The sequence below is a fragment of the Pan troglodytes genome, chromosome 13, assembly GCF_028858775.2.
Source record: "Pan troglodytes isolate AG18354 chromosome 13, NHGRI_mPanTro3-v2.0_pri, whole genome shotgun sequence".
In the NCBI taxonomy this organism is placed as follows: Eukaryota; Metazoa; Chordata; class Mammalia; order Primates; family Hominidae; genus Pan; species Pan troglodytes.
In genome coordinates this window covers 72,686,307-72,700,279 of record NC_072411.2, presented here as the reverse complement: position 1 = coordinate 72,700,279, position 13,973 = coordinate 72,686,307, and the positions used below count along the sequence as shown (strand labels likewise).

The window sequence follows — 13,973 nt, the reverse complement described above, 5'->3', positions numbered from 1 at the left end:
CTTACTATCCTCTATCTAACCAGTTGGGCATGTTTCTCCTTGTCCATGTTTTTAAGGCCCAGGGGTAGGATAATGTGGAGGAAGTGGCCTATTTGTACTTCGTAGAGTGCTCTTATTTGTGGAAGGAGAGTTTTATATAACCCACTACATGTCTCTAATTATGAAGAAAGTACAATTCCCTGGAATAATTATGAGAAATAACATTTGCCCTTAGGTGACAATTTCAACCTTTTTGGACAGAATAGATTCAAGTTTTGTGTACTTGCTACTGTGAAAAGTAATTTCCAATGTCAATAAGAGTGGCAATATCTGGATTGCATATTTTTAGAAGCCTCTCTGGAAAGTTTTGCATTTTCTGTAATATCACAAAGGACCCCTTCTGTTTACAGTTGCTTAGAACTAAGAAGACAGATATTTACCCAAGTTTTCTTGGCTTCCTCTTGCTCCCTTGATATTCTAGAGTTCCCTGTGGAGAGGGCCAAGAACACACAGTCAAAGCAAAGCAGCAAGTCGTTAATTTTTAATTCAAAGTGATTTTGTGTTGAATGCAAGCAGATGCTGATAATATCAGAAGTCACAGCATAATTTTTTTGATCAAAGGGCTCAAGTGAGCCTGATGAAGCATGCATCTTGCTCGTCTTTGATAAACCACATCAATTATTCACCGTGAAGGCAGACATCCTGACATGAAAGCAACAGATAAAGAGCCTAAGCACATGTTCAAGACGAGAGCATGAGGGTGGGGGTGGGGCTGCAGGGGCTGGAACAGGTAGTAATAACAGAATTATTAACTGGAAACAAAGCCAGTGAAACAGCTTTATGGCCACTTTGAACTCACATTTAACTGGTTATAGTACATGGTGTCCTCAGGGCTACTCAGCATTTTGGGCTGCTGACATCGTCGGCGAGGTGTTCGATGCTTCTGTGCAAGACCATTTTCTGAACCTGAAAAAAGAGCAACACTTTGCTGTAAACTGTCCGAGGTGTTGGGAAAATTAAGTGAAAAATGGCTCTTCACATAAATGCACTTAGTAGAAACTGTGTCCTATTTTAATGGGCATATTAAAAGCTTTACTAATATTAGGAGAAATGCCATCCTAAAAAATACACACAGATTGCTAAGTGTAAACAAGGGCCACTGTCTGTAACTTTGCATTCAGCTTTCTGATCTGAATCAGCAGTCCAGGGTGACAGAAAGCAAGTTGTTGTTTCCACATTGGTGAAGTATAAGTTGGTGGTCAGCATTTATAGAGTAGGGTGCCCTTAGTGGGATGACTATGTTAGGACAACCAAAGTAATCTGGGATTGTTTGCACCACATCCTGCAGTGAGAGTTCAAAAACATCTGGAGCACACATACTCCTGGGGAGATGAGAAGCAAACCTTTTGGTGGGATACATTTTGTCGGGGGGGAAATGGCTTGAGCTAAAATTTACTGAAATGCTTTGAACAATACCACGGATGCATGCAGTCTTTGGAGGTAGTGTAAAAGAGAAGGAGAAAGGATGATTGCACGATTACATGAAGCAGTCTCTCCCTGTTTGTCCTGATTTCAGAACCCTGGACCAAGAGTGCCCTGGAGATTAAGAAACCACGAGTCAGAAGAAGTCATAATTCATGGCTGGGCGCAGTGGCTCACATCTGTAATCCCAGCACTTTGGGAGGCTGAGGCGGGTGGATCATGAGGTCAGGAGTTCGAGACCAGCCTAGCCAACATGGTGAGACCCCCGTCTCTACTAAAAACACAAAAATTAGCTGGGTGTGGAGGTGCACACCTGTGATCCCAGCTACTCGGGAGGCTGAGACAGGAGAATAGCTTGAACCCGGGAGGTGGAAGTTGCAGTGAGCCAAGATCGTGCCACTGCACTCCAGCCTGGGCAACAGGGCAAGACTCCATCTCAAAAAAAAAAAAAAAAGTCATAATTCATTTCCCTTCCAAGCAAATGATTTTTTGGATCTACTGTCCTTTTGGCTCTGTATCTGAATCAGGATTCAGCAGTTCTAATTTCTTGGCAACACACACATAGACACACACACCTCTGTCATAGAATATTGTCCATGAATGTTGTTGTTTAGAGAAAAGCTATCACTATCCTGGAGGACAGAGTGTTTATTATAAACTATTCATTAAAAAGAGTTGGAGATTTTACTTGGTATCATATTTTAACTTCACCAGAGATTTCCACGATTTAAAAAAATTCTGGGGGAATTTTTAAAGTAGAGAGTGACTTAGCAAGGTCCATTATTAATAGCAAAATATTTGTTCCCTAAGTATAAAGTTTTGTATCTTGATTTTTCTTGAATTGGGACAAATCTATATTTGGACAAGACTATCAGAACCCAGCCTGGCCAACATGGTGAAACCCCATCTCTACTAAAAATACAAAAATTAGCTGGGCGTGGTGGTGGGTGCCTGTAGTCCCAGCTGCTTGAGAGGCTGAGGCAGGAGAATCACTTGAACCCGGGAGGCAGAGGTTGCAGTAAGCCGAGATTGCGCCACTGCACTCCAGCCTGGGTGACAGAGTGAGACTCTGTCTCAAACAAACAAACAAACAAAAAACACTATCACATCCATCCATTCTAAATACCCATTTTTTTTTTTTTCAGAAGAGAAACTGAGGCCCATAAAATTGAATGGCTCATCTCAGATCAAGTGGCCAGGTGGGTACCCAACCCTAGATTTCTTACTTCTTGTTCCAATAGGTGTTTTTTTTTTTTTTTTTTACACTATAGCATATGGTCCTTTTTTTTTTTTTTTTGAGATAGTCTCACTGTTGCCCAGGCTGGAGTGCTGTGGTGTGATCTTGGCTCACTGCAATTTCTACCTCCCAGGTTCAAGCTATTCTCCTGCCTCAGCCTCCCAAGTAGCTGGGATTACAGGTGTGCACCACCACACCCAGCAAATTTTTGTATTTTTTGTAGAGATGGGGTTTCATCATGTTGGCCAGGCTGGTCTCGAACTCCTAGCCTCAAGTGATCTGCCCTCCTCGGCCTCCTAAAGTGCTGGGATTACAGGCATGAGCCACCGTGCCCAGCTTATAAGATATTGCCTTTCTTAAGAAGAAACGTTTTTTAAAGTCAAAGGTTTAAGTAAAAGTAAGTTCGATGAAAAAATATATATATTATATATTTTATATGTAATATATTATATATATTTTATATGTAATATATATTTTATATTTTATATATTTTTATATAGTATATATTTTATATTTTTATATAATATATATTTATATTATATATAATATATATTATATTTTATATTTTATATATAATATATATTTATATTTTATATAATATATATTATATTTTATATATAATATATATTATATATTATTTTATATATAATATATATTATATATTATTTTATATATAATATATATTATATATTATTTTATATATAATATATATTATATATTATTTTATATATAATATATATTATATATTATTTTATATATAATATATATTATATATTATTTTATATATAATATATATTATATATTATTTTATATATAATATATATTATATATTATTTTATATAATATATATTATATATTATATATTATTTTATATATAATATATATTATATATTATATATTATTTTATATATAATATATATTATATATTATATATTATTTTATATAATATATAATATTTTATATATTATATATTATTTTATATACTATTTCATATATAATATATAGAATATAAACATAGAATATATTCTATATATAATATAGAATATATTATTTATAATATTCTATATAATATATAATATAGAATATAGAATATTATAGAATACATAGAATATATTATATTCTATATAATATATTATATAGAATATAATATATATTTAATATATTATATAGAATATAATATATATACATATTTTTTGAGACAGAGTCTCATTCTGTCACCCAGGCTAGAGTGCAGTGGCACGATCTCAGCTCACTGTAGCCTCCGCCTCAAGCGATGCTCCTGCCTTAGCCTCCCAGGTAGCTAAGATTACAGGCAGATACCACTACACCCAGCTAATTTTTTGTATTTTTAATAGAGATGGGGTTTCGTCATGTTGCCCAGCCTGGTCTCGAACTCCTGACCTCAAGTCATCTGCCCAGCTCAGCCTCCCAAAGTGCTGAGATTACAGGCATGAGCCACCATGTCTGGCCTCAATGAAAACATGTTAATTAGCATAGCAAAACAATGTTGCTTGCAGAAGGTCCAACAGCCTTAACAGACATTCTCATCCACCTCTTCATGATCACTGTGCAGATCACAGGAATCTAGCCTGTTGTGCTGGCAAAGTCCTCAGAACACAAAAAACACAGCGGTTCTTTCTGATGGTTCCAACATACCTCCTCCTCGTTTGCTTTGTGAAGTCCATACTCTGCAATATGGTAGAATGTGAAGCTGTGAGTCCCTTTTGTGTCATCTCCTTTCTGATTTATAGATCAATGAAGAGAAGTGTCCTTAGGTCAGGCTGCTGGTGTGAAGTATGCTCTGGAGGTCTGACATCCACTCTCCCTTAGACTTTCTAATACGGCAGGAATTCCGTCCATGGTAACTCAAAAGACTGATCTTAAGAAGTTTTTGGGTTCAACTAGAGTTCAGCCTAGTTCAGCTGGACTTCATATTTATATAGTGTTTACATTTTATCAGAGGTTTTTATTTATATTGTCTCAACTGGTAATGCTTTATATACGATATGATTTTCAACTTTTGTTCTTGACGAACTTGCTGTTTCATTGGCTTTTATTTTTTTCCTGATTCTTATAAGGAATTAAGTTATTGGATAGACTGTTCTTAATTTTAATATTTCTCCCATTACTTAAAAACAACTGTTGGTGTCTAATCTTATGGTTTCTACACTATACTAGAATCTGGTATAAGCTAGTTATCTGATTTAGCATCAAATTTTAATTTTCATTATTTTAAGTTTAATTTTTCCATATTTCGCAATGTTCTGCAAAGAATGCTGTAACTTCCAGGTGCTTTGCCATTGGAAGAAATCTGAGTGTCACTGATACAATGATCCATTGTAAGCAACTGAATAAATAATTGGGAAGTAGACCATTATTTAATAAATGCTATTGGAACAATTTAATGGCAATATGCAAAAATATAACTTAAATACAGACATATTAACATTTATCCTATATACAGTGTACTTTGCTGGATTTTGTGGAAAATACGAAGAGAAATAAGACAAAGTCCCTGTTTTCAATCTAGTAGAGGACACTGTCTTAAGATGTTAAGTGACTTCTTTAAAGCCGTTTAAGCTAGTGCTGTTGGACTCAAATTGTTTAGTTTTTAAAATTCTAAATCCTTTACTCTTCTCAATACATTTCTTGATTCTCACAGGCCACAATAAATTCGAGATGAGTTATATAGTTGAGAATTTTAAACATTCTCCAAAAAACTTTAGAAAGAAATGGAGTATCTCAGCTGTATAAGAAGACGTTAGTGACATGCATGCGTTTAATTATATTAAAGTAAAACGTTCCATATGATGGACAGTAACAAAACTAAGATGAAAGGAAGTACAACAGAAAGATAAGAACAATTAAAAGATATATACCCATAAAAGTTACATCCGTAATGTGGAAAGGCTGAGGCGAGAGACAGAGAAATATAGTTAGAAAACAAGATACTGAAAAATGTTGAACTATCCTGACGAACAGCTTCAATTTAACAGTTATTACTGCTTCTCTATTAATTCATACACCATAAGGTTAAAAGACAATGTGGGAGGGGCCCCAGAGAAACAGGACAATCCACAGGTTCCCTGCCTCCTGAAGTGCAACTTGGCAATAAACAGAGCTGGCCGGGCACGGTGGCTCACGCCTGTAATCCCAACACTTTGGGAGGCCTAGGTAGGCAGATTGCTTGAGCTCAGGAGTTCGAGAGCAGCCCAGGCAACATGGTGAAGCGCCATCTCTACAAAAAATACAAAAAATTAGCCAGGCATGTTGGCGTGCACCTATGGTCCCAACTACTCCGGAGGCTGAGAAAGGAGGATCCCTTGAGTTCAGGAGGCAGGGGTTGCAGTGAGCCGAGATCGCGCCTCTGTACTCCAGCCTGGGTAATAGAGTGACACTTGGTCTCCAAAAAAAGAAAAAAACCCAGAAAAAACCCCCAGAACTAAGCAACTTGTTCCAAGGAATACGTTGCAATGAAGTAAACCAAAAGAAAAAAAACCCAATTTGTATGAAGACAGACAGACATAACACTTTTTTTTTTTTTTGAGACAGAGTTTCGCTCTTCTTGCCCAGGCTGGAGTGCAATGGCGTGATCTCGGCTCACCGCAACCTCCGCCTCCCAGGTTCAAGCGATTCTCCTTCCTCAGCCTCCCTAGTAGCTGGGATTACAGGCATGTGCCGCCACGCCCGGCTAATTTTGTATTTTTAGTAGAGATGGGGTTTCTCCATGTTGGTCAGGCTGGTCTCGAACTCCCGACCTCAGGTGATCCACCTGTCTCAGCCTCCCTAAGTGCTGGGATTACAGGCATGAGCCACCGTGCCCAGCCATAACACTTTTATAGCAGTAAAAAAGCTAGAAACATGATACATATTTAATAATCGAGAAGAAATTAACTCAGATATAAAAATTGTTTCATATCTTGAGTCACTGACAAAGCGGTGATAAATGTGTATGATGTTGACAGAAGAAAATTCAAAACTTGGAAAAAGAAGTAAAATACAAAATAACATATAGCACATTGACTAAATCTATGCATGTACATGCATTAAGAAGTTTATCATGATTTTTCCCTTGAAAATTTAAATACTAAAAAATCAATAAGGCACATAGTACCAAGATTGTTAGTTCTTTGCATATATGAAGAAAGTATAACCAGAAAAGGCTAAATTTGTAAGCGGCAGAGTGAAAACTTAAACCCTGTCTTTTGGATTTTGGGCCAGTCAGTTTGCATTAAGATATAAAACAGTATGGTTATCAGATAGTTACCTAGTTCGTTTGATTAGTTTATGTAGAGAAACTGGGCAACTCAAGTTTGAACATTCACTTTTTTTTTTTTTTTTTTTTTTTGAGACAGAACCTTGCTCTGTCACCCAGGCTGGAGTACAGTGGCACGATCTCAGTTCACTGCAACCTCCACCGGGGTTCAAGCGATTCTCCTCCCTCAGTCTCTTGAGTAGCTAGGATTACAGGCACCCACCACTGTGCCTGGCTAATTTTTTGTATTTTTAGTAGAGATGGGGTTTCACCATGTTGGCCAGGCTGGTCTCGAACTCCTGACCTCAAGCAATCCACCTGCCTTGGCTTCCTAAAGTGTTGGGATTACAGGCGTGAGCCACTGACCCCGGCCTCAATATTCACATTAGAATGTGAGTTTTTACTTTGAGGACCATAATGCTCATATTCTCAAAGTGGCTTATTTCTACCTCGCATAGATGCCCATGAGACAAACCAAACTCCCCACTTTGTCGTACATTGGCAACTACCTCCTTACTGGGCTTTTAAAGGTATATTATGTTATGAATACCAGTTTGCATTTAACGTAGGTCTCTTTCCTTTTCAAGAATCTTTGCACCTCCCCCCAACCCCCTGCCCTGCACCTTCTGATTTCATATTTGAGAACTTTAACACATCTTTCTCTTCCGAATTGTTATAGAACTTTATAATAAACTGGAGCTAAATCTGTCAGAAAATGGAAGAAATCTGGATAGCATTTCAGGAGCACTGGCAAATGCATACTCCTTACTTCCTAATCCCAAACTGTCACACTGTGGCTGCACGTGTGCCCAAGCCCTTGGTGAGAGACAAATAGCTGAATTCAGTCAATCTGTCACATAAATTCAAACAACTGGTTTGTAAATTTAATTTTTCTTTTCTCTTTATTGAACATGCCGGTATACTCAAGCTAGAGTTGCCAGATGAAATGGAGGACATGGCTGGGTGCGGTGGCTCAGCTGGGAGCAGTGGCTCACGCCTGTAATCCCAGCACTTTGGGAGGCCGAAGTGGGCTGATGGCCTGAGGTCAGGAGTTCGAAACCAGCCTGGCCAACAAGGTGAAACCCTGTCTTTACTTAAAATACAAAAATTAGCTGTGTGTGGTGGTGTGCACCTGTAATTCCAGCTACTGGGGAGGCTGAAGCAGGAGAATCACTTGAACCTGGGAGGTGAAGGTTGCAGTGAGCTGAGATCGCATCATTGCACTCCAGCCTGGGTGACAAGAGTGAGACTTCATCTCAAAAAAGAAAAAAAAAAAAAGACACACAGTTAGATAGATTTGAATTTCAGATAAACAACCAATAATTCTTTATTACATCCATGAAATATTTAAGACATATTAAAAAATGATTGGTTATTTGAGATTCAAATCTAGCTGAGTGTACTGCATTTCTATTTGTTAAATCTGGCAACCCTAATTCATGCACAGTTGTAAGTCACAAATGAGGCTTTTGTCGTCTTCCAAGGTTTCAGAGATGAAGAAGAAAATGTCTTCTACTCCATTTGACTTGCTGAGTTGCAGCTATTTTGGCTACACATGCCCCCTCCTACACTGTCCTCTAAAACTTAATGTTTCCATTTTCATCACCTGCTACAGATGTGCCAGTTCTGGTAAATTTCCTAGCAAGCTTGAAGGAAGTGAAGGACAACTGCAAGGAAGGGCAGGATGGAGCATGCAGCCCACGTAGTCCCCAGCTTGGTGGGGCAGAATGTGTTCTTGGCTCCTGAGGAATGGGCAGGCAACGCACAGGGGTCCTGGGAAGAAAGGGAGAGAATATCCTGGGAGAGCCATAGTCCCTGGCACCCTCCTGTGGTCCTTCATCAGGTATGGATACTTTCTGAGCTGTGTGATTGCTGATCTGATTGCCATTTTGTGGATGAGGCGTTCTCAGGTTCATTTGCCAAATGAAACATCCCCTTTAAGCAAACAGAGTGTTCAGTGTTCTAGATTTACAGATGGCAAATCCTATATGAGGTTATAAGCTATACCCCTGGGGCATTTAAATAGGATTAGAGTTGTGCAATTAATTTACAGAGCTCTGCCAACTCTGTGCATAAAGAAAGGTGCGTCACTCCTCTGACCAAGGTTCTCAGGGCATTTGCAGGTGACAGTAACCCAGCTGTCAGCTAGACAATCTTTCTTCTCAATGAGGGTTGACCATGCGCATAGTACTCCAGTGGATACTCCCATGAAATAGCTTCTGAAGACATGACCTGTCTTTTCTGGCTCTCTGTCTCTTCCCCTAACCATTTCATTTTTATATAGCAACTCTTGTTTTGCAAAGTACTTTTTGTTTACTTCATCTCATTTTAGCAAGGCCAAATAACCCTAAAGAGATAACAGAGGCATAGTGAGACTAAGAGATTATACAGTTAGAGGCAAAGCCCAAATGAGAATTCAGGTTTTTGAAGTCCAACTGAGAGTATTTTTTAGCATACCAGTTGTTCAACTTTTAAAATACTAATGCCCGGGTCAAAGCCTGGACATGGATTTTTTTTTTTTTCAAATCTCTTTAGGTGGTTCTACTGTGTAGTCAAGGTTAAGAACCATTGTGCTTGACCATATTAAATCTTTCCTTCCCAATAAGAACCATATCAGCAGAAAGTCTACCAATAATCTACATCACCTTAAAAATGAAGAAATGTATTGTAATCCCCTTGTCCCTAATATGCCTTGAGGCATGGACTATTTCAGGAATGCTCAGAGCCTAACAGATCCTCAGGTTATTGGAGACAGGGAAGTATGCCCTGGTAGCTCAGATTTCCAAATTTAAGTCATGTCATGGAGGAAAATTCTCTGTGGTCTGGCTCCTTGCTTTTATATCTGAGAGGTCTGAGGCTCAAGGAGCTTAGGTCCCTAAGTTATAACTCAAGATTCTTGATTCAAAATCCCAGGGCCTAGGTCATGGCCTCTATTATGATGCTTGTACTTTTGCTGAGACATTTTCATAAGTTTTCACTTCACCAAGTCTAACTTCAGGAGGAACTAAGGAATTCAGTGGGCTTTTGTAAAACACATACACACACAACCAGAAAGAGAGATTTTCTCCTGGGGTGCATGTAATTCAGATCCTGCTTTTTAAGATGAAAGGAAAGCTACAAATTTTCCCACTTGCCATGTTATGTCATGAACAATCTTCTTCAAAATTGCAAAACTGCTACAAAGAAAACATCCCTGAGTTAAATTAGTGCCTGTGGAAGATGCTGGAGTTATAAATTGTCTATGTGGAATTTTCTACTTATTAGTTAAGGAGGTGGCAGTAACTTCCCCTGAAACCAATAGCTCAGAGCCTGGCACACTCTCAACAAATGACGAATGAATGAAGAATGAATGAATGAATGAATGAGTGAATGAGTGAATACTGACTATTCACCATTCTCATTAAGATCTCTTCCATCTATGTGACCTATTCTTTTGTTCTCAGACTGTTAATTGGGATGTTTTTGTCCAGGCTTCCAATAGGAAGAGGGTCTTTCCTATCCTGGGATACCTTTGGGGAAACTGTCCAGAGGTGTTTCAAAGAGGTAGATGAAATCAGTCTCTAAAAACAAAGTTCCTTAGTATTTTTTATTACTGTCCTTTCAATATCTTTATAGGAATATGTATTCTTTTTTTTTAACTAAAAAATTCATTCATTCATTTAATTTGGGTTATGGCTCCCCGCCCCGCCCCCCCCCCCCCCCACTTAACAATAAAGTCATAAATATTTCCATTCTATTAGGCAACTTTTAAAATAGTATGTTTCTTTTAGAGTTACTTTTTGAAAAGGTAATAAATGAACCTAATGTTCAAATAAGTTAAGCAGTGAAAAGTTTGTCTTTTTTCCACACCCAATCTCATTCCCACAATAGTAGTAACTGCTGAGACAAGTTTCCAGAGATATCTGTCTTCCAGAGATAGCTTAAATGGTATCACTTCTAATGCTTGCATGGTATTTCATTTTATGAATGAATCATGATTAATTTATATAATTTCCTATTTTGGGCATAGAAGTTGTTTCCAATGTTTTTCTATAATAACAGTGCTTTGAGGAACATACTCATAGTTTGGTGTTTGACAAATGTTCCTTATTCCTTAGGATAAATTTCTAAAAGAAGAATTACTGGCCAAAGGTATGCATATTTTAAAAACTTATGATTTGTTTTTTTCAATCGCCATCCAGAAATTGTGCAGCAAAATACACTTCTGCCACCTATACCTATATTACTCATTTAAGCAGGCCCTCACCAGCATGAGATGGTTCTTAAGAAAAAGTCTGACAATTTAATAGGTGCAAAAATAACACCTCGTTTGTGTTTCTATTTGCATGTCATTGATTATTTGAAAAGGCTGAATGTTCCCTACCCTCCCAGTTTATTAACCATTTGTGTTTCAGGATTCCTCTTCAGTTGGAAACAGCAGCAAAGTTCACAGGTCGTGGGTGGATGTGAAGCGGATGGAACAGGTTGTTGCCAGTCTATTGGAGTAGGATGGTAGATGAGCAGTCCCCTTGGCTAACAGGTGTGGGTATGCCTATTTTAAAAATTAGCATGTTGTAGGGGAATATTTCTCAAACTTTTGTCACGTATCTACCTCTTAGGCATTTTTTACTTTATTCACCTGTACTACTATTTAATATTTTTAAAATTCAACTGATTTTTTTTTTTTTTTTTTGCTTAAATACATGTCTTTAAAACTGGAACTTTATTCGCCACTGTAAATGGAAAACCAGTGTCATTAGCCATATATAGAAGTGAACTATATAGTAAATACAGTGAAAGTGAAATGGTATCATCACACTTGTGCTAGATTCCATTTCCTATAGAAGGTTCTGAGTTTCTTAAAAGGCTTGTTAAAAAGAGAGATGAGTAAATGTGAGAGGAATTTAAGACATACTAGCACCATTAAGACTTTCTCCTTAAAGTAATCTGGAGGATTTAAATTGAGAATTGAAAAAAGTAACTTTATTTTACATAAGAAATTATGTAAAAGAATTATGTTATTTAATGCCACATCCATACGTCATCAAAAGTCAACTTGGTGACCACTAGTGGCCCATGTCCCACACTTTGAGAAACGTGTGTTGGGGTGGGAATCTGAAGTCAGAAAAACTGGAGTATGATAACCACCTCAGCACTTATTAGAGGCCTTCACTTGGGAATGATGACCCTTCCTTGTAGGGTTGTAGTGAGAATGACAGATAATATATGAAAAGATAAAACATGGTGCCAGAGGCATTAGCAGGTGCTGCGAAGGGGCTGTTGTATTTCTTGTTATACTGGAGTGGTTCTCCACCCTGGATGCATATAGAATCATCTGAAGGGCTTTTTAAAAATACAGATATCATGACCTCACCCCTGGAGATCCTAATTTAATTGGTCAGGGGTAGGGTTCTGGCATTGTTACTTGTTTAAAACAAAGTTCCTCCTCCTTCCCAGTGATTTTAATTTGTAGCCAGTGTTGGAAAAACCATGGACTTAACCCTTTCCTAAGAGCTTAGATCAATTCTGCAGATTAGCTATCTGCCATTTTGAAAAGGTGGCATAGGCTCAGGGAAGTATTCACTGGACAAAAGGAATTCTGGATGGGGGAAGCTCTAGGCACCATCAGGCATTTGCTTTGTGCTGGAAGCTGCATCAAATGGCTTGAGCCCAAAGTAGACATAAGGGCTCCTTATTTCCCTGGACACTGGGAAAATCATTTCTCTTATTCCAAGAGAACAATTTTGCTGACCATGGAAATACTATCTCTGGTTTCCAGAGGTACAGTGCTGTTCAGTGCTCTTCTGGAGGTTGTAGTATGAAGAAATGACAAAGCCAAAAAGGCATTCTGACCTAGGGAGACGCTCTTTAAAGCAAAATATAAATGTAGGGCAAAAACTCTGCGGTCTCAGGAGGATTGGATCCAGGGGAAAATGTTTAAAAGGCAAACGTTTAGAATCAGTTATACAGCTTCAGCAATGGTTTGCTATTGTCTTGCTGTCTTTTTGTTTTGCTTTGTGTAGTGCTCAGAATATCTGCATCATGTAGCATCTTTCTATTTTTAGGAGTCTTTAAACTCCTTTATTCTGAAGCCCCAGAATATTCTCATCCACCACGTACTTTCACGTGGAGATGACTGACTTCATCTTTGACAATGGCAGTTCCCTAAACTTGATCGAGCACGGGAGCAGGAATTAAGGCGAAAATGGCCACCCAAACTGCACCCAGTGGGAAAACAGCATTAACTCAGCTTTTAAAAAAGTGTCAACTTGGAAAATCCAAGACCTAGATCTGATGCTTAGTGGACCCACAATGCCAGGCAGCAGTCTGGGAGATGTCACTTCTGGAGCTTCTAATGAGATGCAAATCACCTAGTGAACTACTGGGGAGCTGGGAAACAATGTCCTGGGTAAAAGCAGATAAAAATGGAATGAAAGAATTTCTTTGAAGATTGGAACGACATTTTAAGTGCTTGCGGATATGGGACACCAGATAGTGTTGGTTTTACTAAGCTAATTGTGACGGGGTCTTTGATTCCCTGCAGCAGGGGACCCTGGGGCACTCGTCTCCAGCTCTGCCTCACTCTTCGAGGAGCTAGTTCCAGTTCTACTGTGAGTGTGCAAGGGGCTGGTCAGCTGTAGCAAAACCAGCACTGGACATGGGGGATCAGAAGACCCAGGCACACATAGTTCAAGTTCTGACACATATTGGTATGTGACCTTAAGTGAATCCCTTACCCCTCTGCTGCCATGTTTTATGTGTAAAATGATAAAGAGATGGGTGGACTGAGGTAGTAATTTTTAATGGAGGACATTGGTGTGGCAAATTACACGTTCTGGCCTGAAGATTCTGAGCTGCTCTCCTTGGAGTCACATTCTTTCCCAGTGTGTGAACATCTGTGTGCAGTGAGAGACATGCCTGATGGGGATCTGTTGCCTGAAGCCAGTGTGAAGGCAGGAAAAGGGTAAGAACCATTAGCCCAGAGGCCCTTTAAAGTCCCTTCCAACTTTAAGATGCTATAACTCCAGAGTAATCGCCAGT

At 38.5% G+C, this 13,973-nt stretch overlaps 1 protein-coding gene and 1 long non-coding RNA gene across 2 annotated transcripts in view; one reads left to right on the top strand and one right to left on the bottom strand.

The window, feature by feature from the left end:
• The window catches only part of MYO3B (myosin IIIB), a 477,280-nt gene that overhangs the window by 2,097 nt on the left and 461,210 nt on the right, over nt 1–13,973 (bottom strand). The window contains exons 33-34 of the mRNA XM_525960.6: nt 839–945; nt 420–466 (exon numbers count right to left, since the gene is read on the bottom strand). Coding sequence (XP_525960.6) covers nt 420–466; nt 839–945 — 154 coding nt within the window. The remainder of the gene's footprint in view (nt 1–419; nt 467–838; nt 946–13,973) is intronic.
• The window catches only part of LOC134807988 (uncharacterized), a 76,272-nt gene that overhangs the window by 59,479 nt on the left and 2,820 nt on the right, over nt 1–13,973 (top strand). Inside the window, exons 4-8 of the long non-coding RNA XR_010149781.1 lie at nt 2,607–2,660; nt 4,450–4,559; nt 8,569–8,796; nt 11,051–11,084; nt 11,348–13,896. This is a non-coding gene — a long non-coding RNA (uncharacterized LOC134807988). The remainder of the gene's footprint in view (nt 1–2,606; nt 2,661–4,449; nt 4,560–8,568; nt 8,797–11,050; nt 11,085–11,347; nt 13,897–13,973) is intronic.